The sequence below is a fragment of the Giraffa tippelskirchi genome, chromosome 1, assembly GCF_054371585.1.
Source record: "Giraffa tippelskirchi isolate mGirTip1 chromosome 1, T2T-mGirTip1v1.2.pri, whole genome shotgun sequence".
Classification (NCBI taxonomy): domain Eukaryota; kingdom Metazoa; phylum Chordata; class Mammalia; order Artiodactyla; family Giraffidae; genus Giraffa; species Giraffa tippelskirchi.
The window spans coordinates 51627919-51650939 of NC_137275.1; the positions used below are offsets into that span (position 1 = coordinate 51627919).

Below are 23021 nucleotides of genomic sequence, written 5' to 3' on the forward strand. Positions count from 1 at the left end.
ACAATCATGGTTAAAAGAGAACACACAAAAAGAAAATCAATAAACAGAAAAACTGGTGAAATCTAAGTTCTACATCTTAGTAGTTAATAGTATTGTCCCAGGGTTAATTTCTTAGTTCTGATAAATGCTGTATAGTTATGGAATCTGTTAATACAAGGGGAAGCTGAGTAAAGGATATACAGAAACTCTACTATTTTTTACAACTTTTCTACAAATCTAAAATTATCTCAAGATAAAAAAATTGTAGAAAACAAAACTTAGTAACTTAAAATATGCCTTCAGCTGCCATAATTTCTTGATATAATTGAAAATTTTAAAAAATCATTAGAAATAATATATTGTTTACTTAACATTTAAAGTTACTTTATTGCTCTAGAAAATTTAGTTTTTAAAACCATCAGATTACACACATGACAATGAGAGTGCCCCCCAACAATCAACTGTGTATTATGAGGCTTCTCTAACTTTGTAGATAACATTACAAAATTACAAAAATAGCTGGTTACAGTTGCGCTATCAAGTAGGTATCACATTTCTATAGATCAAAAAGTTGAATAAAAAGAAAACTGATGTTACTGCTAAGTCACCAAGTATATTTGAAAAATCCAAATTACATGCACATAGAAGAAAACTGGTTACAAAAACCATTACATTACTCTGCATTAACATTTTGCAATGTTTTAAACATTTCCAATCATGCAATAATAAAGGTCAGAATGAATTTTAAAAAGGAGTTGATGGAAGCTCAACAAACGTGTTTCACATGTTAAGCAACTCAAATCACAGTTGCATAATACACCCAATTCCTCTAAATTTATCCATGCATTACAAGACTGAAATGCACACTATTTCCCCCACAACTCCTCTGGCCCCATTCCCAATCAATAACCTTACCTATAAACATTTCTATTTAATCTTGTAAATGAAATGTGATGGGTAAGTATGTATGATCTTCATTATTATTTCAGAACCGATACAATCTTCACTTACATTCCTTTCAAAGGGCATCTGAAATGGTGCAGCTGTCTATGAAAATTCAAGCCTAAGAAACTGAGAAAACTTGACTTAGATCAGTCAAGAATCTGATCTAAGTAATTGTATCCACAATTCTAAAAGAGAGATTTACTATTTGAGAAATGTTACTCAACCTGTCTCTGAGAGGAAAACTGTATGACTACTGCTCGCTGATGTAAAATGCTTAGGTGACCACAAGTATTTACCCAGTTGGTTAATAACCTTTCAGTTGGGCCTTTAAGAAAAAAAAAAACCCAAAGCCACAGAAGTAAATATGAAAATAAAATTTTGGAAGGTCATAGTATAAGATACATAAAGAAATCCAAAATAAATCTGTCCTAATGAAGCAGCACAAAATCTACATAAAAGCACTTTGAAATTAAATACAGAAGGTGTTGTTACAACCATCAACCAAAATTACTGAATGGCAAAAGAATACTGTCTCATAGTATACTGAATTTACATGTTAATGATACCATAATGAACTCATGCCAGATATAAATTCATGTTACCAATTAGATGAAAACAAACTTTAGAGCTATTTTTACCAGACAAATAAATGTACTTCATGATAAAGGCACAGCAGCATCTAAAGAATTCTTGACACATTTATCACAAGATTCAAACTTCCTTAACTATTAACAACACATCACAATAAGGTTTCTCAGAAAGTGTTTGAAAGGCTTGATTTAACATGCCAGGAGAATGATTACACTTTTCTTTTGAGATGCATTTATGTAAATTATGTAAACTGCATTGAGGTCAGTTTTACACCTGGAATTAACCATCCCTAGCAGAAGTACCAGCAGCTAACAATTCTTATTTACATTATATATAACTTAGCTGGATGTTACACTATGCAACTGTTGGTGCCAGTCTGCTTATAAAGGCAATACTCTGGAGACAAAGTCTTCTCACAAACAGTGGGCAAGCAGGTTTCATTATAAGATGTTCAACAACAATCCTCAGTTCATTAAACAAGGTCCTGCAACATAAAATAGTGTTTCTTTCAGAAACTCAGTGAAAAATCAATGTAATTCAAGAGTAAATGCTGATAAAGGACTTTCCACTAAAGAATCTGAAGAAGTAATAACCAGGATGTATTGCAGGCAACATACAGAATTAAAATTCCCCAAATCAACACCTGTGTCCTTTTTTGGGGAAAATATTCATTTAACAAATGCATTTAATAAATGGCTAAGGGCTGAGATTAGGGATGATTTGTATTTTCTTTACAGTTGAGTCACATAATCTTCACATCTGACTTAGGCAAATAAAAAAGAGAGCAAGAATGTGAAAGTTATCTAATATGAGCAATCCCTCCTACCATTTCCTTAAAAGAACATACTGCCTCTTAGAGCTTTCCTCATCTGAAAAATGGGAATATGTACTTATTGGAGTCACAATGAAGATCAGTCCTGGGTGTTCATTGGAAGGACTGATGTTGAAGCTGAAGCTCCAATACTTTGGCCACCTGATGTGAAGAGCCGACTCACTGGAAAAGACCCTGATGCTGGGAAAGATTGAGGGCAGGAGGAGAAAGGGACGACAGAGGATGAGATGGCTGGATGGCATCACCGACTCGATGGACATGGGTTTGGGTGGACTCAGGGAGTTGGTGATGGACAGGGAGGCCTGGGGCACTGCGGTTCATGGGGTCGCAAAGAGTTGGACACAACTGAGCGACTGAACTGAACTGGAGTGAAGTTTCAATGAGGCAACACAGAAGATGCTCAATAAATGTTGCTGTCATTTAGTTGCAGAGTTGTTAGACAACAGTTAGACTCTGTGACCCCATGGACTGTAGCCCACCATCATTCCTCTACAACTAAAAAGTACTAAGTTCCAAACTTCTTACCCTGAGCCTCAGGAAGTTTTACGATATGGTTCCAATATACCTTTTAAATCTCTGCTCTAACCACTCACCACTCAGAATTTCCCTTATGGTCAAATAGGTCTACATATGTGCCCCTTAAACTGTTTTTATCTTATTGCCTCTGAACTTGTGTTCCTATTGTTTTCCTACCTAAAATGCTCTTCCTTATTCTGTCTGTTGCAAGTCTTTAATCCTTCCAGAACAAATTAAAATATTTTGTGAAACTTTCCTGGGCTCTTCTCTCTTCTGGCTCAATGATCTCTCCCCTCCTGTGGACTACAGTACTGATACAATAAACCTGACAATTCATCACAATTTGACATGTGAATACCACATCTTGCACTACTGTTTCCTTTCTTATTTGTGATGTGTTTCCTCAACTAGGACAGTACCAGGAGAGGGAGACTTTTGTCCTACACAGTTTTGAATTCCTTACGCTTTAGCACTGTTTTACATGTGGTCAAGAAACTTCAGTCTTAATGTCTGAAAAGCAAGCACCTCCTCATCAATCCTAGAACTTATATTCGCAAAAACATTGCTTGCTTATAAATTCTAATATAAAAGTTAAACAAGTCTTAAAAGTTACAAATGATATATTTCACAATACTATTAATAAATAAAAGAGATTTAAACTAATTACCAGCTTACCGACAGTATGGATTTCTTCGAGAGGAGTATCGAAGAGTAAGGAATCTATAGTATATAAAAGGCTGGAACAAACTTCCTTGACCACTGAAATAAGCAAATATAAGGGAAATAAATACACATTATCAATTCATATGTATACTCAAAATTTAAAGGCAACTTAACTGGACAATGTGTGTGTCTACATTCATCAAATGATCATAATAATATCTATCATATCTAAAGTCCAAATTATTCATGTAGGTATTGTTAAGTTTTTTAAAGCTACTAAATAAATCAGAAAATGTTATATAAATGCTTCAACAACTGCCACTAATAATTGGTAATCAAGTTTTAACACTTTTTATAAAATATTTAAAATGAAAGGTAGTTTATTTGGTATAAACAAATAAAAAAATCAATAAAACCATATAGGCTCACCAGTAAATGTAAGTACAGGCTAAACATAGCCTATACTATTTATTTTTCTTGGTTAAAAATCACAATCATAATACCCCAAGAGTCATATACATGTTTATGAAATTCTAAGTCTGGAATCCTTTCCTAGGAAAAACTATCTTAAGATGCTCACTAAAACAACCACAAATAAAACACAGCAACAAGCTAACAGTCTCCAGGCAAGAATACTGGAGTGGGTAGCCTTCTCCAGGGGATTGTCTCCACCCAGGGATTGAATCTGGGTTTCCTGCATTGCAGGCAGATTCTTTACCGTCTGAACCACCAGGGAAGTCCAGTTGGGTAGCAGGGCTAAGTAAATGATATGTATATATTTGATGGATTCAGTATGCAATTACTTAAAATCTTGACTACTGGAAACTACACAGGAACTCTGAAGAAAGCAGGATATAAAGCTATACATATTATTACAACTATATTTTAAAAATCTGGGGAAGAATAAATGCATCAAGATGCTAAATGTGGTTTGATTTTTAGGTTAAATTTTTTTAGCCTCCCCACTCACCCTTGGCAGAGACACACAGCTTGTGGGATCTTAGTTCCCTAAGTAGGGATCAAATCCCAGCCCCCTGCAGGAGAAGCAGAGTCCTAACCACTGGACGGCCAGGCAATTCTCCTTTTTAGCCTCCCAGCTTCCCAACTGTATTACTTTCATAATAAAAATTTACATGATTACAAATTTATAACTAAATATATCTACTTTCTCCAATAAATCATGCGATAAAACTTTAACTCTGTAAATTGAAAAATAGAGGCATTATAGAACACACAAGTAGAAAAGAATATTCAAGGGAGAAGGTGAGGGTGGGACGTTCTGGGAGAATAGCATTGAATCATGTATATTATCGTATGTGAAACAGAACACCATTCCATGTTCGATGCATAAGACAAATGCTCAGGACTGGGGCAATGGGATGACCCAGAGGGATGGGATGGGGAGGGAGGTGGGAGGGGGGTCCAGGAAGGGGAACACATGTAAACCCATGGCTGATTCATGTCAATGTATGGCAAAAACTACTACAATATTGTAAAGTAATTAGCCCCCAACTAAAATAAATAAATTTATTTAAAAAAGAAAAAAAGAAAATATATTTTAGGTATTTCTTGACTCAGTGGATTTGAATAAATCTATTATAAGAGCTAAAAAAAAAAAGAATATTCAATGAAACACAAATTTTCCATCATCCAAGTTAGTTCCTTCCTCAAAGTTATAGCAGTCTCTAATATATCCTTCCAGAAATTTACATAAACAAGTGTATATAATGGCTAACATGCAGTGCTCACTCTGTAATGCACTGAACCCAGTTAATTCTAGGAAGGAAGTGGTATTATAATGCTTATTTTAAAGATGAAGAACCCTGTGGATGTACCTAGAGTCTGTCATACAGAGGGAATAAATCAGAAAGAGAAAAATAAATATAATATATTAACACATATATATGTAATCTAGAAAAATGGTACTGATGAACGTACTCGCAGGACAGGAGTTGACGCAGATGTAGAGAATGGACGTGTGAACACAGGGTGGGAAGAAGAGGGTAGAACAAATCGAGAATAGCACTGACATATACACATCACCATATGTAAGACAGACAGCTAGTGGGGAGCTTCTGTATAGCACAGGGGGCTCAGCTCGGTGCTGCAATGACTAGAGGGTTGGGATGGGGGAGTGGGAGGAAGGGTCAAGAGGGAGAGGATATATGGACACATATAACTGATTCACCATGTTGTACAGCAGAAACACCAATTTTAAATTTATTGTATCTTAGCGATCATCCCCTATCACAACACACAAATTATCTTATTCTTTTTACAACCTGAAATATTCCATTTTATGCATGTACTAACAAGCTCTCTGCTAAAGAACAAACCCGAAATGATCGTCCTTTTATCTGTCTTTGCACATGTGTGTATTATGTAAGATAAACTAACTCACAGACTACATGTATAAGATAAACTCATAAACTGTTCACTTCTAAATACAGAGTTTTATGCGTTATTGCTACAAATTTAACTTAATAACAAGGCCTTCTAATATTAGACTGTGCTTCTACCATGAAAGGTAGCATTTAAGGAATAATGACTTGAAATGTTTAATTTTATAATCTGTGTTATAGTCAAGTGACATACTTGAACCATTAACAGCGTCTCTTATTAGGGAGTTGAATACTACTTTATTACTTAGTTTTACTTTTTTAAAATAACAACGTGATTCTTCTATTTAAATATTTTGGTAAATTCTCATTTTCTTTACAATAATCTTAAAAATTAAGATCAATTTGTACATTGTAAGCGTTTAAATAAAAGACTAAGTACCACAATTGACTTAATATACCAATATAGTAAAAACTTGGTATGCCAACAAAAAATTCACTACTGTTCCAATAATGAGGTTTTTTCGTTTAAGTGTGCTTGGCATCTCAGCATTTCATTATAATTCTCTTCAGCTTACTTAAAAGGAGAACAAACTGTTCTGTTTATTAACTTGAATAGATACCAATTATCTCCACATATAGAGTTAGTTTTGGTACCTACATTTTAACTTTCACTCAAGTACATAAAACAAATCACAGAACCTGGGGATACCCAAGAAACAGAAAAATGAGCAAGAAAGTAAGAGGGCAAAAAGTTCCTTTCACCAATTAAAATGTTTAAGTGTATGATGAGGATCATGAAAAAGATGAACTAACTTCTAGGGTGAAAATTCCAGAGTTGAGTAATAGACAAATACAGTTGCATCATATTCTATACTTAATATTCATGGAATGTTACAATTGTAAGGATTTTTGGCAGTTACTAATGTCAACTACTATCAGTTTTTTACATGTAGAAAACCAAGGCCCAGAAGGCCTAGTTAATGGTCAAATCAACCAGAATCCAGCTCCCTGACACCTAGTAAGAAGTTTTTCCATTGTATCATTCTAGGACCCTATTTAGATTATATTATCTAATTTGGAACCCTACAGCTTAACAACATGTGGTGATCCTGGAATTTTCAGAGGAAAATATTATTCACAACAATAGTACAGATGTATTTATGAGGAAATCTAGAAAACTCTCTTACTAGCTTAAAGAAACACTGCTAAGGAAAGGAGTAACTGTTGGTATATAAAAACCTCACTAGTTAATCAAGGCAATGACATTAAAATGAAATATTTCATACACAAAAATGTTTGTTACAAACTAATGAGATTATGGAAAATAGGTAATACAGGTCTATTAGAGGGCAATTTGGTACATGGCCTATTAAATATAAAATGTACCCAGCTTAGACTCAGTAAAAGTATATATAGATTCACACAAAAGTATAAGCAGACAGGTAAAAATTATGTTTACCGCAGCAACATTTGGAAAAGTAAAAATCTGAAAACAAATGGCCATCAACAGGGCAATGGGTAATAAAATGTAGCATAATAATGGTGGAACACTATACAGCCATTAAACAAAACAAACCAGAACTGTGAATGTCAATATAAACAGGTCACAAGAACGTACTGTATGAGTGAAAAAAGCAACATGCACACAACTGATGCTTGCGATGTATAATAAAAACTAAACAAAGCCCCACATCCATAAAATAATATACATTTCCTACCTATCTGTGTAAGTACTTTAAAATAACTACATATATGTATTCATATCAAATTACTTAGCTCTGGGAAGGAGAGGACAGAATTGCAACTAGCATTCATAGTCAAATGATATTTTAGTTTTTTATTTGTAATGTCCTATTACCTGAGAAACTGAAAATTGAAAAAGCAATAATCTGGGAAGAAATGTAGTTTTATTTAGCTATTTTCCTTTACGTATTTTTACATTTTTTAAAATTTATTTTTTAACTGGAGTATAACTGCTTAACAATGCTGTGTTAAGTTTCTGCTGTACAACAACATGTATCAGCCTTGCCCTCTTGACAGAAACGTAGTTTTATAACTTAAAATGCAAGAATACAGATAGTGAGGTCAATACTATCCTAATGTTCTATTTTCAAAAGGAAGGTTTTCTTTACTTACGCATTCTTCTCATAACTAACAAACAAAATAAGGAGGTGGCAGGAGGCAACTATCAATACCAGACCTTAACTTTTCAGATTTTTCTCCAGTATGGGAAAAATAATCTCAGCAATGTTACAATGGACTAAATTAGCCTCTCTAAGACTCTTTCAAAAGTAGTTATTTGGAAAATAATTTTCAAAATGTTAAATAACTCATAAGGAATAATAAAGAAGACAAATTCCTAGGTTTACTATAGTCAACTACAGTAGCAGTACTATCATAGTAGTTCTCTACTATCACACGAAAAGATGATTGCTAAGATCCATCTAGCTCTACATATCAGTATTTACTCCAACGGATTTAAGCAGCATAAAATTTGAGTTGATACATTTATTATATTCACTTAGACACCAGCCTCTTAAAATAAATGTATTTTTAGTCTTACCTGAAAAGCATAAAAACTGTAGCAGGCATCAAGAATATTTCATTACAAGCAATGAATTTCAGAATATTCTGCTGATTAGTGCTTAATTTATCCAAGAGAGATCTCAGCAGAGGTAAACTATTTGAACCCTTTGCCTTAAAACATAAGAAAACACATATTAGAAGTCATGAAAGCATTTGTGATCACTCAATTATTTTCTTTCCTTAGATAAATGGCATATCTAACATGCAATACAATCAAAAGACAATTATTTGAAAACGATGATATAAAAATTTACAAACTATACATTCAGGGACAAAAGTTAACATTTTCCTGCTTTACTGTATTTTCTATATTTGAAGAATTAAATAGAGAACTTTAATAAAGTCCTTTTCATTCATTGATGCTTTGTTTTCCTTAAGAAAGATTAGATTATTCCACTAAAAGTGGTGGTGATTTCTCTAAACCATAACAAAATCTGGCTATGCAGAAATATAAAGTATCTGAGATTCCTTAATTAATTAAAGATAGAAATCACAAAGTTCAATTACTGCGGTAACCCAAGAACTATGGAGATAAAGAAAAAGGCCAACACAAGGCAAATTTTTGGATATTTTAATTTAAACTTCAGTGCATATGCAGTCAATCTGCCTGGCACATGGAAGTAATTAAGCTAAATGTTCCGACTCAGGGATAAGAAAATATTTTAGAAAAGCAGTAGTTTTGAACATCGGTGTAAAGAAATTCACTACACTCTACTCATCTAGTATGTTAAAATCACTGACAGACCAAGAGACTTCTGACAACTTATTAAATATATTTCAAACTTCAGAAACTCCTTCAGGAACTGGGCAGTGATTTTAAATACAATCCATTATGACAAAATGTACGATTTTATTGAAACAATAAAAAATTCCAAAATTTTCAAATCACTAATTTAGAGCAAGTCTGTAAGGAACACAGGAACTTTCTGAGACACATGCCCAAATGTCTTAGAAATCAAGTTTGTGTCCACTACTACCTGTAAATCCAGGAGTCAAAAGACAAGGTCAACATTGTTTTACTTACATCAAGGATCTTTTTTGTGTATGTGGCAGCATGAAGCAAAGAAAATAACAAGACTGGGAAAATACTCACTGAAGAAAATAATTAAGGAAAACATTACAAATTCATCAAGTACTTTGCACAACAGGGTATGTATTATGTTCAAGTATACAGATCTGAAATGGCATCTGCTAAAATGAGTTCAGTGATGGTTTCTGTTTTACTGATACTTTATAAAATGAAGTTGTTTTTTTTTTAAATCTGTATAGTCATTTTTTTTAAACCCTATAGTTCTTTTTATGAATAGTGAAAAAGTTTTTTTACCTATTTCTAGTATATAAAATATTGTGAACATTTGCTAAATTAAATTAAAATCTAGGCCACCTCAAAGTGATAAGTAATATGGCTTTTAACCCCGCAATGGTCATTCTGGATGGAATACCTTAGCCATCAAATACCAACACCGTCTTTGTACTGCTTTCATCAACTTAAGAAAGAGTATAGGGTAATGGTTTAAAAAGCAGTTCCCAAATTTTCCTCAACTATAGATCTTTAATTCATTTTTCCTACAAGGACTTCATTACTTTGAGATACTGCTCCAATCAAGCTTTTATAGTCAAGCTTTCATAGTTAAGGTATTCTCAATCTGTACAAATAAAAAAAAAAACATTGTATACCTGGTTTGTATATATACTCAACTGAGAGTCTCATCAGTTTTAATTATAGACATGAGCAAAGAATCCTTATTTTAAGTTTCATTATTTGGCTTTTTGTGATAGCTAATATATACCATTTTCTTTTAGCTTTTTAAACAAATGAAAATTGCTCAAAATACTCTATTTATCCCAACTTCTGCTAGGTTGATTAAAAAACCCCTACTTGTCCAAGTTATTTCCATGAAATGATACAGACTGTTAATCATGAATGGCAAAAACACTTGTCCTCAAAACAGTAGCAATTTCTAAGAAATAATTCATGATATTTTTCTATGCCAACTGGAAGCTTGGTGTGAGGGAAAGGATGACCACTATGACATAATCTGAGTATCAAATTCATTATAACCATAACCCATCATTTAGGACCCAAAGGTTCCTAAGTTCCCACTGGCAAGTAAAACATTGACCCACAGCCAAGTATTGTTAAGAATTCTAACTAATATAAAAGTTCTCTGATTAATATCCTGACCAAATCTTCCCTGTCACTTATAAGAAATAAATAAAATGCCAAATTCCTGAAAAGAGATCATACATATATAAAAATAGCTTTACACTTTTAACAGAATCCTGAATTCAGAGTCAAGATATCTGGGTCTCATTCTTGGCTCTGACACTAACTTCATTTCCCTAGGCCAAGTTCCATCTTCTGTTGTATGAATTTGCAGTGATCAAAGCTAGGGGTTTCCAATAAGTCCTATCTCTAACATTCTATAGTTCAGAAATCCTTGATAAGAGACTCATAATCTTAGCATTCATTATTTTTAAACTATTTAGAAAATTCAAGGGACAAAGAGTGTACAACAGAAAAAGGACAATATATCACCTTTCTAAGAGCAAAGATCAGAACATGACTTTGGGCTCACTTTTACTAATGTAATACCTAACTACTTAAGCAATCAGATCAGTATTTCTTGCCAATTAATAGCTAATGTTATTCCCACTACATACTCCCCTCCCAGTAAGAATTTAAAGAACATTAAATCCTTAATCTTCAACATTTCCTAGAGATGGCATAGCAAATAACTGGACAGAAAAGGCAGAGAGGTTGTCCTCACTGTCATGAGTCATTTGGCGGCATCTCAGGATTCACTCAATAAAACTGTCCCAGAGGTCATAATTGATGTGTTCAATTTGCTCTACGTTAATATCTAGAAAACACAATTTCTACCATTTCTATTTTTCTCTTCAAAGAAATTTTAAGCTACTAAGGGCAGAAACAAGAATCTCTATATAATTTCCCATTATATCTCAGAAAAGCAAGAATATTGCTGATTGTAAAGAACCTCAATGAACGTGGCTGATAAAAGTAGGTCAATTCAATGATATGTCAACAAATGTGCTTATCGCTTATGGGTGCGGTACAAGGATTATCTAGTGAGTTTTACCTACATTACTATTCACTTGCCAATGTGATATCACGCAGGTTATTTTAAACTCTTTGAGCCTCAGTATACTTATCAATAATACGATGCTCGTAATAATTTTCTTTGGAATGTTGCAAGGATTAAATATGTCAAGTTCATATACACTGGCAAAATAGGTACTCAAAAAAATTTTCCTTCCATTCCCTTTTCCTTAAGACTTGTGTTAGAGACGTATTTTATTGTGCTTTCCATTATGTACAGTTGTATCATAAATATTCAAGAACACTTAAGAGCAGCAATTCTTAAAGTACAGAATATTTTCCTGAGGGATGATTCAAGGGGAGCTGGGTAGAGGGGGACAACCAATTAGAATGATTAAGTTTAGGAAAGACTGGTAACTCTTAGTCTCACAATGCACATTACCGTATCAAAGGTCCCACAGTAAAAATCTGTTTAACGATGTTAAACCTATTGCTTCCCAAACATAAAACTGCAGAATCTCTTCCCCTCCATTTAAAACTTACCTATTATTCCACAACATATTTCTGAAATGTATAAACATACAAATTCCAAAAATCCATGAGTCTGTCCTTATTTTCTACTTTGTGCTGTGCTGTGCTTAGTGGTTCAGTTGTGTCTCTTTTCGACCCCATGGACTACAGCCTGCTAGGCTCCTCTGACCATGGGGATTCTCCAGGCAAGAATACTGGAGTGGGTTGCTATGTCATCCTCCAGGGGATCTCCCCAACCCAGGGATCAAACTCAGGTCCCCTGCATTGCAGGTTAATTCTTTACCATCTGAGCCACCAGGGAAGCCCAAGAATACTGGAGTGGGGAGCCTATCCCTTCTCCAGAGGATCTTTCCAACCCAGAAATTGAGCCAGTGTCTCCTGCATGGCAGGCTATTCAAAGTAAATACTAATTTCTTTTTACTTTATTAATTATCTCATTCTCGGCTTAAATATAAGTTATTTCTTGATTAATATCCTTCTGTTTCTAGCTTACTGAAAGTTAAAAAATAGCGCTTAGGATGTCTCTTTTCTTAAAGCAAGACATCTGGGCATCTTCCCAAAGAAAGTGTGAATTAAATGAAAGAAACTTACATATTAAAGTAAGTCCTCCATGGGCTTGTACTTTGAATCTGAATTTTGCAATATGCATTGCTAACAGAGAAGTTTATAAGATCAAATATAAAAAGTTTAAAATTCCCAATCACCTCTTCAAAATTTGGACTTCACATTTTAGAGTCAGAAACTCTTACACTTAATGTATCTTCTTTCAAATGAAGTGTCAACAAACCAACCAACCCAGTCTTCATGGAACAACCTCATTGCTGAGTCCTTCCAGTAGCAAAAAATAATCAAAAGTAATCTCCCTACATTCAGTAGGTAATTTCACTGTCAAAACGGTAAAAAAGGATACTTGTAACAGGGTAGGAATTGACAAAGATGAGTGAATACAACAGGTAGTGGCAGCTGTCCTCTAACAAAGCCTGGGCCAGGAATGCTCTGCTTAACTGGAAGTGGGGTAATCTTTGGTGCAGCCTCAGAGCACTCGTGAGAGCATTTGCCAGCAGAGCACGCTGGTAAAAGCTTGCCGCTTCATGCAACCTGCGAATTACAGTGGAGAGATCATCAGGAGACATAAACAGCTACCATACCTCTTCCTCCTTTGTGAATTGCATCATAATTGCACAACACCTAATACCTAAATCTATTACTTGAGAATAGAAAAAAAAATTATGTGACTCTACTGAAGCTTTTTAGAAGTATCATTTTACATATATACCCAACTGAACGTTTATTTCTATTTAAGTATAATTGATGTACAACATCCAACTGAATTTTCTAAAGCAGCCATTCTTCCCCTTAAACACTCAAAAAGGTGAAAAAACATGAACTCATCCCCACATTCATTTCCTCTCAGATTTTCAATGTGATGTTACTTTTCACAAAGCACATAATATAAAATATACCTCCAGCTGGTACTATTACTAGAATATTAGTACCTTTAAGGATGAGACATGTGTTTTATTATTTATCAAACCCCTGGCTGTTTAACGAAGTGTGACATCTAAAAAGGTATCCCAGAAAAAAATGACTGAACAAGTGAAAACCAGCAGAGAAACAAGTATAATACATACCCAAGAAGAGGCAGAACAAACAAAGCAGAGCAGTAAACTGTGAATAAGCGAGAAAGCCACATTGCTGTGTCCAGTTTATTGGCCATCATGAATTGCTGAATTTAAAAAGAAAAATACTGTAGTTAAATTAAGCTTGCAAATTATGTTTTAAAGGATGACTATTTTGCAGTTTTATTCCTATTCAAAATGTCTCAACGCTCCTGTAGCAACTGTTTTTTTAGGTATAACTCTTAGGGCAATTGTTTCTTCATCAGTGAGTTTCTTCCTTCTCCTGAAAGCTCCCCAACAAGTCTTTCACTGATTTCTGGGGCCCTAGATTAAACACCCACATATCACTTTCTTCTCCACTTTTTCCTCATTCTATCTTTTCTTTTGCTGCATTTTGCTAAAAGATGTGTCCATCACACTAATTCAATAACTTAAAACTGATTTTCTCAAACTGTATTTCATATTCAAATTCTAAAGTGGCTTTTACATTTTTTGATAGAATCTACATAAACAATTTTTACATCAAGACCCAACATAAACATGTGAGTATATAAAATAAAACAAATTTCACAAAAACAATACTTAATTTTACTATGTGTGATGGACTCTATTTTGTATTCTATTTAATGTTTTAGAAACAATATTTACACAAAAAAGATTTCAAACCTAATAGGTTTTAACCTAGAGTCGCAAACACTGCTGGAAGCAATCTAACTTTAATTCTCCTTCGAAAGAAGATATAAAAAACTTAGGGGAAAAAAACGCCAAGCGTATTTTAAAATTTAAGGATGTTTTTAATTTTACTGCAGGCTTTCTAACAGTATGCAGGTAATTTCAGATACATGCCTCTGGGTTTATTCTATCCAAACCTACTACATATTACTCTTGTAAATCTAAATGTTCGCCAGTAAGTCAAGTGGAAGGATGAATCCAGCTTACAGTGCTCAGTTTCTCTACAAATATTCAGACTGTACGTGATTGTCTGAAATTTAATTTTAGAACATTTTCTTTACAATCTATTTGTTTAGGGTATTCATTTTGTGATAAATCATTGAATTTTGCATTTCACCTCGTACACTTTTATGTATGTGCATTTTTTACTAAACAGTTAAAAAAAAGATCTAAGAAAATGTATTGGTTTACATTTTAAGAGTGAACTGACTGACCATGACAATTCAGGCAAAAAATATCAATGGATCTTTGGGTGAAAAAAATATTGAGGTGAAAAATTATTCACATAATCTTAAAAGTATCATGACAGAGAATACTCTTTATTCACAAAGAGAGTAAGTTATCTTCACAATAGAGAATCTGGTGGACACCACCAAAGCCAAATCACCCAACTCCAGTGACAGGATAAATCAACATAAAATGCTTCCTGATATGTATAAAATGCCCTGAGAAGAAAGAAATCTCTCTTATTTAATATTCCTACCAAGCATTTAACCTGAATCTAGTCAAGGGGGGAACAAAAAATTAGACAATTCCAATTTAAGGAGCATTCTCAAAACAACAGGTCTGGACTCTGGTAAGACAAAAATGGGAAGAGAACAAGGGAATTATTCCAGACTAAAAGGGACCAAAGGCCAGTAAACACCTTGCAAGCTTTTTGATTGAGTTTGGATAAGAAGGAAGCAATTTAAAGGACAATTGAGGAAATCTGAATATGAATTGTATATTAGGTGGTAACAAGTAGCCACGTTAAATTTGGAAAGTGAACTACAAAAATTTTTGAGTTAACTGCATTGTGGTCTCCACAAAAATGTTCTACGGAAGAACTACATTATGGGTTAACTATAATGAAGCATGTAACTCTGAAATGGTTCAGCAAAATAAAAAAGGTGTGCACAGAGAGAGATGCTGCAAAATTTTTTTAAAAAAGTGATTCGCTCAATTCACATGCTTAGTGTTTAAGTACAATTACGCTTCTGGTAAAAAAAAAAAAAAAAAAGACAGTAAGCAGCAGATATGCATCCTAGGGATAAAAGTTTACATAGGCTTAATATTTTTCTTCGTCAAATGACGAAGGGGGAAAAGAGAAAAAACCTCTCTCCTTTTGCTTAAAAAGGTGTAGACCTGTTCTCTGCCAGCACGTATGTGCGGAATGAGGCGTGTGTCAGGTCGCATCTTCAACCGTGGGACCTGGGACAGAGACCGAAGGGTGGGAAGAGACGAGAAGGCCCTCTGTCCTCGGCATCCAGGTGGGCATACAAGTGAGCGCCACTGCTGGAGGCCCGCCTGTTGTCGCTGCCGAATCAGAAACTTTAGCCCCGTCTAACCTCTTAGCTCACGATCGGCTCTCTCCCCACCCCCACCACTAATCCCAGTCACGAAAGCAATGAGCCGGTGGAACGCCTGGGACCCAACTTTCAACACTCCCGGCTCCTTCCTAACTTGCAAATCAAGCCAAACGATCCTGTCCGCTCACTCACCACTGCGCCCGTCCCTTGAGGGCCGTTGGGGGCCGAATCCGCCATGGGGGCGTTCACACTAGCGTCTGAGACGCTGCAATCGGGAAGAGAAAAAAGAAGGAAGGTCAGCGCCGGGGCCGCAACTCCGGGAACTGGCTTCCCTGTTCTCTGCGGGAGCTTCCGAACCTCCACAGAGCAAAGGTCTCGCCGTTTCAGTGCAGCGGACTGTCCCAAGGGCACCCGCAACGGCCTGGAAATACCCGCTTGGCACGGCCAAGAGCAAAGCTGGGTTTCTAGAAAGACCGAGATGAAGGCGGAGCTTCGGAACAGGGCACAACAGGAACGACCTAACGCCACCGGCTCCAGATTATTGCCGAACCCGGAAGTGCTCGCTTTGCTTCCGTGGGGAAGAGGCGGTGACGCAGAGGGGAAAGCGGAGCGGTGCCCTGAGGTATGACGGGAAGTGTCGTTTTTCTTGCTTTGGCTTCCAGTTTCGTGCACGCCCATTGCTCTGTAAATTAAGAAGCCGGGCAGCCGAAGCAGCTTTTCTCTCATCGTCCTCTCACAGCTGGTCCACTCTAGCCGTGGCCAAACCACAAAGTCTCTCTACTCCCTGATACAGAAGCCTCGGAAATATTTTCTTTGCCGTTTTCTTTCAGAGGCCCACGAAGCTCTTTGATGCTGCCTCTAAAATTAGTTATTTCAACAAGCATTTCATGAGAGCTACGTGACAGGCTCCGTACTTGGCAAGTAATATTTCAAAGATGGTTATGATACAGACTGAGGGAGAGATACGAGAAACGGCAGTCATAGCCCAGTGCTTCTGTAATGTGTGCAGAGGCGGAGTTCATCATAATCGACACAGAGGAGGGGCCTGTATCAGAGGGGTCCCGGAAGCGTTCCTAGAAAACCTAATTCTGGCGCAGTTTTGAAGTATAAGGAGAAGTTGGCTAAATGGGGAAGGGGATTGCAGACAGGAACAGAAAGTGCATGAAGCAACTGGACAGTTCAGTATAACCACAAAGATCACTCTGGAAACAGGATGAGGGGATGATCAGAGGAGCAAACCCATAAGCCCACCAGAGGCAGGCTTCCCTGGTGGTCCAGTGGTTAAGAGTCCTTCTTGCAATGCAGGGGACAGGTTTGATCCCTGACTTGAGAAGATCCCAGGAGCAAGTGGGCAACTAAGCCTGTAGACTACAACCGCTGAGCCGGAGTGCAGCAACTACTGAAGCCCTCCTGCCCTAAAACCTGTGCTCCTCAACAAGAGAAGCCACTGCAATGAGAAGCACGTGAATCGCAGCTACAGAGTAGGCCCCGCTCACCACAACTAGAGCAAGCCCATACCACCAGCAGCAATGAAGACTCAGCACAGCCAAAAACAAAAATTTTAAAACACCAGGGACTTGCGGACTTCCCTGGTGCTCCAGTGGCCAAGACTCTGAGCTCCAAGTGCAGGATGCCCGGGTTCAATCCCTGGTAGGAGAGCTAGATCCCACAGGCCACAGTTAATAGTTCTCATGCCACAAATAAAGATCCTGCATGCCTCAAATAAGACCCAGCACAGCCAAATACATAAACACAAATAAAAATTAAAAAAAATAAAAATCCAGGTGCTTTATAGGGAGGCCATTGCATATGCAAGGGGAAAAGTAATGGGATTCTGAACCAAAGAAGTGTTGAGGGGGAAGAGAAGAGGAAAGATGATTTGGAGAGGCCATTCAAGATTGGTGGCTGACTAGGTATGAGTAGGCTGGAGAGGGAAGGTCATCTTCCAAGACCTAGAGAAGAGCTTAGAGAAGGAAGACTTAGAAGATCTGGAGACCAGGAATAAAAACCTGAGGGTTTCGGAAGGACGAAGCTGACTAGAGATACACAGGCAGCTGGTACCACACTTGAAAAGCATGACTCCTTTTTTTTCCCCTGGCTTGTGGAATCTTAGGTTCCTGCCTTGCCAGGCCTGCTGCTCAGTTGTGTCCAGCTCTTTGCCGCCCCTTGGAGTGTGGCCTGCCAGGCTCCTCTGGGATTCTCCAGGCAAGAATACTGGAGTAGCTTGCTATTTCCTACTGTAGGGGATCTTCCCAACCCAAGGATCAAACCTAAGTCTCTCGTGTCTCCTGCATTGGCAGGCAGATTCTTTACCACTACAGCCACCTGGGAAGCCCTTAGTTCCCTGACCAGGGATCAAATCCATGTCAGTTGTAGTGAAAGCTCAGAGTCCTAACGACTGGACAGCCAGGGAAGTCCCAATATATTCCTATTCTATTGGAGAATTTATTTGATTCTCTTTTGTATTATAACCTGATAATTTTATATTCTTATCGAAGGTCATACATTTCAGAAAGGAAACATGAGAAAATGGAAAGTATAAGAAGGTAGAGGACTTTTGGTGAATAGCCTTATACACTGTATTTATAATTTATTTACTTTTAAACGTTATTGATTTTTTTTACCCCACCCGATGGCATGTGGGATCTTAGTTTTCTGACCAGGGATCCAACTGGGACCCCCTCCCCAAACCCCCTGCAGTGAAAGCACAGATTCTTAACCACTGGACTGCCAGGGAAGTCCCTGTATTTGTGATTATTAAAAAATATTCAATTAAAAATAAATACATTAAAAATGGCCATAAGATAATACTAATAATAGAAAGACCCATCAGTGAATGCTAAAACCATTGAGAGAAGTGTTGATGGCACAATATTGACACAATTCTTAAGTATCACTCCAGAGATTTGTAGTTAAAAAAAAAAAAAAGCAATCTTTTCCATGGAGAAACATGTCAATTAAACCTTAATCAAGAGATCAAATTTAGCACCATAAATATACTGGGTTATCCTGACACTGTCTCCTGATGTGACTTCATATTTACAATATTCTCTAAAGAAATTCTTGGCAGAATATTTACTCCAAATTCAATCCAGCCCATCTAGACCTAACTTCCAGGCTACAGAAAATGTAAAGAGATAGAGTAACAACTTAAACAACAGCATGAGACAAAAATCAAAATGCAGTCTTGATTTCTACAAAATAACTGGCCAGGATCCTTCAAAAAATAAGTATCATTACAAAAGGTGAAAGAGTTATTCCAAATTAAAAGCATGTACAAAGTCATAGTAGGGCTTCCCAGGTGGCTCTAGTGGTAAAGAATCTGCCTGCCAGTACAAGAGATGCAAGAGACACAGGTTTGATCCCTGGGTGGGGAAGATGCCCTGGAGTAGGAAATGGCAACCCACTCCAGTATTCTTGCCTGGAAAATTCCATGGACATAGGATCCTGGGAGGCTACAGTACACAGGATCACAAAGAGTCAGATATGACTGAGCACACTCGAGCATACACACATGCAAAGTCATAACAGCCAAGTGCATGGTTTGATTGTCTAGATTCTAGGTTGGGAAAGAGCAATAAAAGAAATTTGGGGACAATTATAAATTATAGACACTCGATTATAGAGTGAATATTAGATGACATTATGTGACTATTTTTAATTTTTTTGGAGGGATATGTGATTTAGAGGCAAAGTTTCAGGATGTCTGCAACTTATATTCAAAAGTGTCAGCAAAAAAAAACAAACAGAACTAAGCAGATGGATGGACAGATAGAACAAAAGCAAATGCAACAAAATGTTAATAATTGTTCAATCAAGATGGAAGAGTATTGTATTATTCTCTGATTTCATCTGTGTTAAAATTTTCCACATTAAAAAGCTTAGAAGAAAATAAAAGGAATTTTGTTATAGCAATGTAATGTCTTCTGAGTTTTAGTATGCCCAAAATCATATGGTAATTCATTATCAGGTATTATATATAACATTCAATCAGCTGACAACTCTGTTTTTCCAGTGGTATTGAAAATAAACAATTGAAAGTGAACAGCAGCAGGATATGTCACTTTGGCATAAGGGTTATTTTAAGCTGAAGGCAATTGAGAAGCAGCAATTGAGAATCTGTTCTCCCCTCCATTTGCCTAAAAACAGAACATAAATTTGTGAAATTCTTCCTCTTCCTCTCTCTACCAGGAAGGACAAAAGTCACCCAAATCAGCGCAAACATGGCACCAAAGCAATCTATGTAACAAACTTTATAGCCCTCATTTTCCATTAATTCCTCTATATAGTTGCCTTGCCACAATTTGCCACCCTAGAAACTCAAAAGTCCTTTTCCTTTGTCTTGTCACTTTTTGTTAAGATGCTGCATATACCAGAGTTCTAACCACCCGCTTTGAGTTACTCCCACATGTATGAATCATGCATGTTATAAACTTTCCATGTTAATAAACTTTGATTTTCTCTTGTTACTCTTTTTTGTCAGTCTAATTTCTAGGACCACAGCCAATGAAACTAAGAAGGGTTATGGGAAAACTTTTTTCCTCCCATACAAAAGTCACTGAGATTGCAAAAGGATTTGTTTACATGGTTATCGAGTCAAATTTTTTCTTAACATCTAGGCTGATACTTTAAATTGTCTCTTTGTTCAGTGCCCTAGAAAATTTGACAGCTGCTAAGACTCAGAAAATTGAGTAAGATGCCTTTCTTACAGAAAGAAAAAGAGCTTGGAAAAGAACTAGTGTGACATGTTCTCAGAAAGATAACTTTTATGTCCTTATCAAAGGTCTTACATTTGAGAAAGGAAACTTGAGAAAATGGAAAGTAGAAGAAGGTAGAGGACTTTTGATGAATAGCCTTGTACACTTATTTATGATTTACTATTTATCTATTTTTAAACTTTTTTTTTTTTGGTCACACCTGGTAGCATGCCAGATCTTAGTTTTCTGACCAGGGGTCGAACTGGTACCACCTGCAGCGGAGTTTATGGTTTGGTCAATTCCATTAAAATTATCAGTGCCAGCAGATCTTTCAGAAAACCTTTTTTTTTTTTACTCCCAGGAGTCCATGTGCCACAGAAGTTAATCTCTTGCCATATTCACTTTATATATTTTCTTTTTTATAAAGCAATACATATACAGTTGAAAATCATCCCCATCCCATTATCCCAGTTACCCAGAGCTACCACTTCACGGAAGTTACTGTATTCTTTCTGTTCATGTTTTTATTGTTTTATTACATACATACTTATTACCTAGGTATACGGGGAATAAACAATATATAGTACAGCTTTGAATTCTTTAACATTATTAATAGATGGTACCATACTAAGTACCTCTTGGTACCTCTAAGTTCCAAGAGGTCTCCTCTTGGAACCTCCTTTTTTCAGTGTTTAAGCTATGTCCACGTTAGTATACCTAGGCTTAGTCTATTTATTCCAGTGATAAATACTATATTTTATAATACTTTATGTATGAATTACCAAAATTAATCTTAATGATGAACATTTAGTTTTTCACTTTTAAAATCAATTCTACAGTGAATATTTTTCAGCATGTATCTAGAGTAAATATTTGAAGTGGAATGGGTAAGCCATAGGATACCTTCAACCTTGCATATTAAAATAGTTGCAAATTTACTCCCCCAAGTGGCTGTACTTAGTATATGAGAAAATTCTTAATCCCTGGCAACACCTGTTATTTTCAGTTCTCATTGACTTTATATGGGTGAAATGACATATCATTGTCTTTTTTGCATTGCATATCATTTGCATATTCCTAAGTAGCCATGAGGTTGAGCATCTTTTCACAACTTTACTGGCCATTCAGGAGTCTTCTCTCTTTTTCACCTCTCTTTCTATTGTGTTGTCTTTTATTATTCTTCAGTTCAGTTCAGTTGCTCAGTAGTGTCCAACTCTTTGTGACCCCATGGATTGCAGCATGCCAGGCTTCCCTGTCCATCACCAACTCCCGGAGCCTACTCAAACTCATGTCCATTGCGTCAGTGATGCCATCCATCCATCTCATCCTCTGTCGCCCCCTTCTCCTCCGGCCTTCAATCTTTCCCAGCATCAGGGTATTTTCTAATGAGTCGGTTCTTCGCATTAGGTGGCCAAAGTATTGGAGTTTCAGCATCAGTCCTTCCAATGAATATTCAGGACTGATCTCACAAGGATGGACTGGTTGGATCTCCTTGCAGTCAAAGACACTCTCAAGAGTCTTCTCCAACACCACAGTTCAAAAGCATCAATTCTTCGGCGCTCAGCTTTCTTCACCGTCCAACTCTCACATCCATACATGACCACTGGAGAAACCATAGCCTTGACTAGATGGACCTTTGTTGGCAAAGTAATGTCTCTGCTTTTTAATATGCTGTCTAGGTTGGTCATAACTTTTCTTCCAAGGAGCAAGCGTCTTTTAATTTCGTGACTGCAGTCACCATCTGCAGTGATTTTGGAGCCCCAAAAAATAGTCTTTCACTGTTTCCATTGTTTCCCTATCTATTTGCCATGAAGTGATGGGACTGGATGCCATGATCTTAATTTTCTGAATGTTGAGTTTTAAGCCAACTTTTTCACTCTCCTCTTTCACTTTCATCAAGAGGCTCTTTAGTTCTTCTTCACTTTCTGCCATAGGGGTGGTGTCATCTGCACATCTGAGGTTATTCATATTTCTCCTGGCAATCTTGATTCTGGCTTGTGCTTCATCCAGCCCAGCATTTTGCATGATGTACTCTGCATGTAAGTTAAATAAACAGGGTAACAATATACAGCCTTGACATACTCCTTTCCTGATTTGGAATCAGTCTGTTGTTCCATGTCCAGTTCTAACTGTTGCTTCCTGACCTGTATACAGATTTCTAAGGAGGTAGGTAAGGTGGTCTGGTATTCCCATCTCTTTAAGAATTTTGCACAATTTGTTGTGATCCACACAGTCAAAGGCTTTGGTGTAGTAAATAAAGCAAAAGTAGATGTTTTTCTGGAACTCTCTTGCTTTCTCTATGATCCAAAGGATGTTGGCAATTTGATCTCTGGTTCCTCTGCCATTTCTAACTCCAGTTTGAACATCTGGAAGGTTCTCGGTTCACGTACTATTGAAACCTGGCTTGGAGAATTTTGAG

At 36.5% G+C, this 23021-nt stretch overlaps 1 protein-coding gene across 3 annotated transcripts; it reads right to left on the reverse strand.

Moving 5' to 3' along the window:
• Positions 1–338: 338 nt before the first annotated feature.
• Positions 339–16480, reverse strand: TMEM33 (transmembrane protein 33). Of its 3 annotated transcripts, none has more exons than XM_081524389.1 (8): positions 16424–16480; positions 16098–16170; positions 13678–13772; positions 12957–13144; positions 9479–9546; positions 8432–8565; positions 3539–3622; positions 339–1999 (listed from the first exon to the last, which is right to left on the reverse strand). In XM_081524389.1, the coding sequence occupies exons 2-8, from the start codon at positions 16140–16142 to the stop codon at positions 1870–1872; spliced, it is 744 nt and encodes a 247-aa protein (XP_081380515.1). In that variant the 5' UTR covers positions 16143–16170; positions 16424–16480; the 3' UTR covers positions 339–1869. The 3 variants fall into 3 exon arrangements, with proteins under 3 accessions (XP_081380515.1, XP_081380524.1, XP_081380504.1); XM_081524398.1 differs by having other exon boundaries at positions 16263–16480; XM_081524378.1 differs by having other exon boundaries at positions 16098–16480.
• Between the last annotated feature and the right edge of the window lie 6541 nt (positions 16481–23021).

What these genes read in the sequence shown, in the direction of transcription:
- TMEM33 (XM_081524389.1), bottom strand. Translation starts at nt 16,142, where the DNA reads ATGGCGGATTCGGCCCCCAACGGCCCTCAAGGGACGGGCGCAGTG. An exon ending in ACACAAAAAAGATCCTTGAT is followed by an intron (nt 8,566 to 9,478) that starts GTAAGTAAAACA and finishes TTATGTTTTAAG; the next exon opens with GCAAAGGGTTCAAATAGTTT. An exon ending in CGAAGAAATCCATACTGTCG is followed by an intron (nt 2,000 to 3,538) that starts GTAAGCTGGTAA and finishes TTTATGTTGCAG; the next exon opens with GACCTTGTTTAATGAACTGA.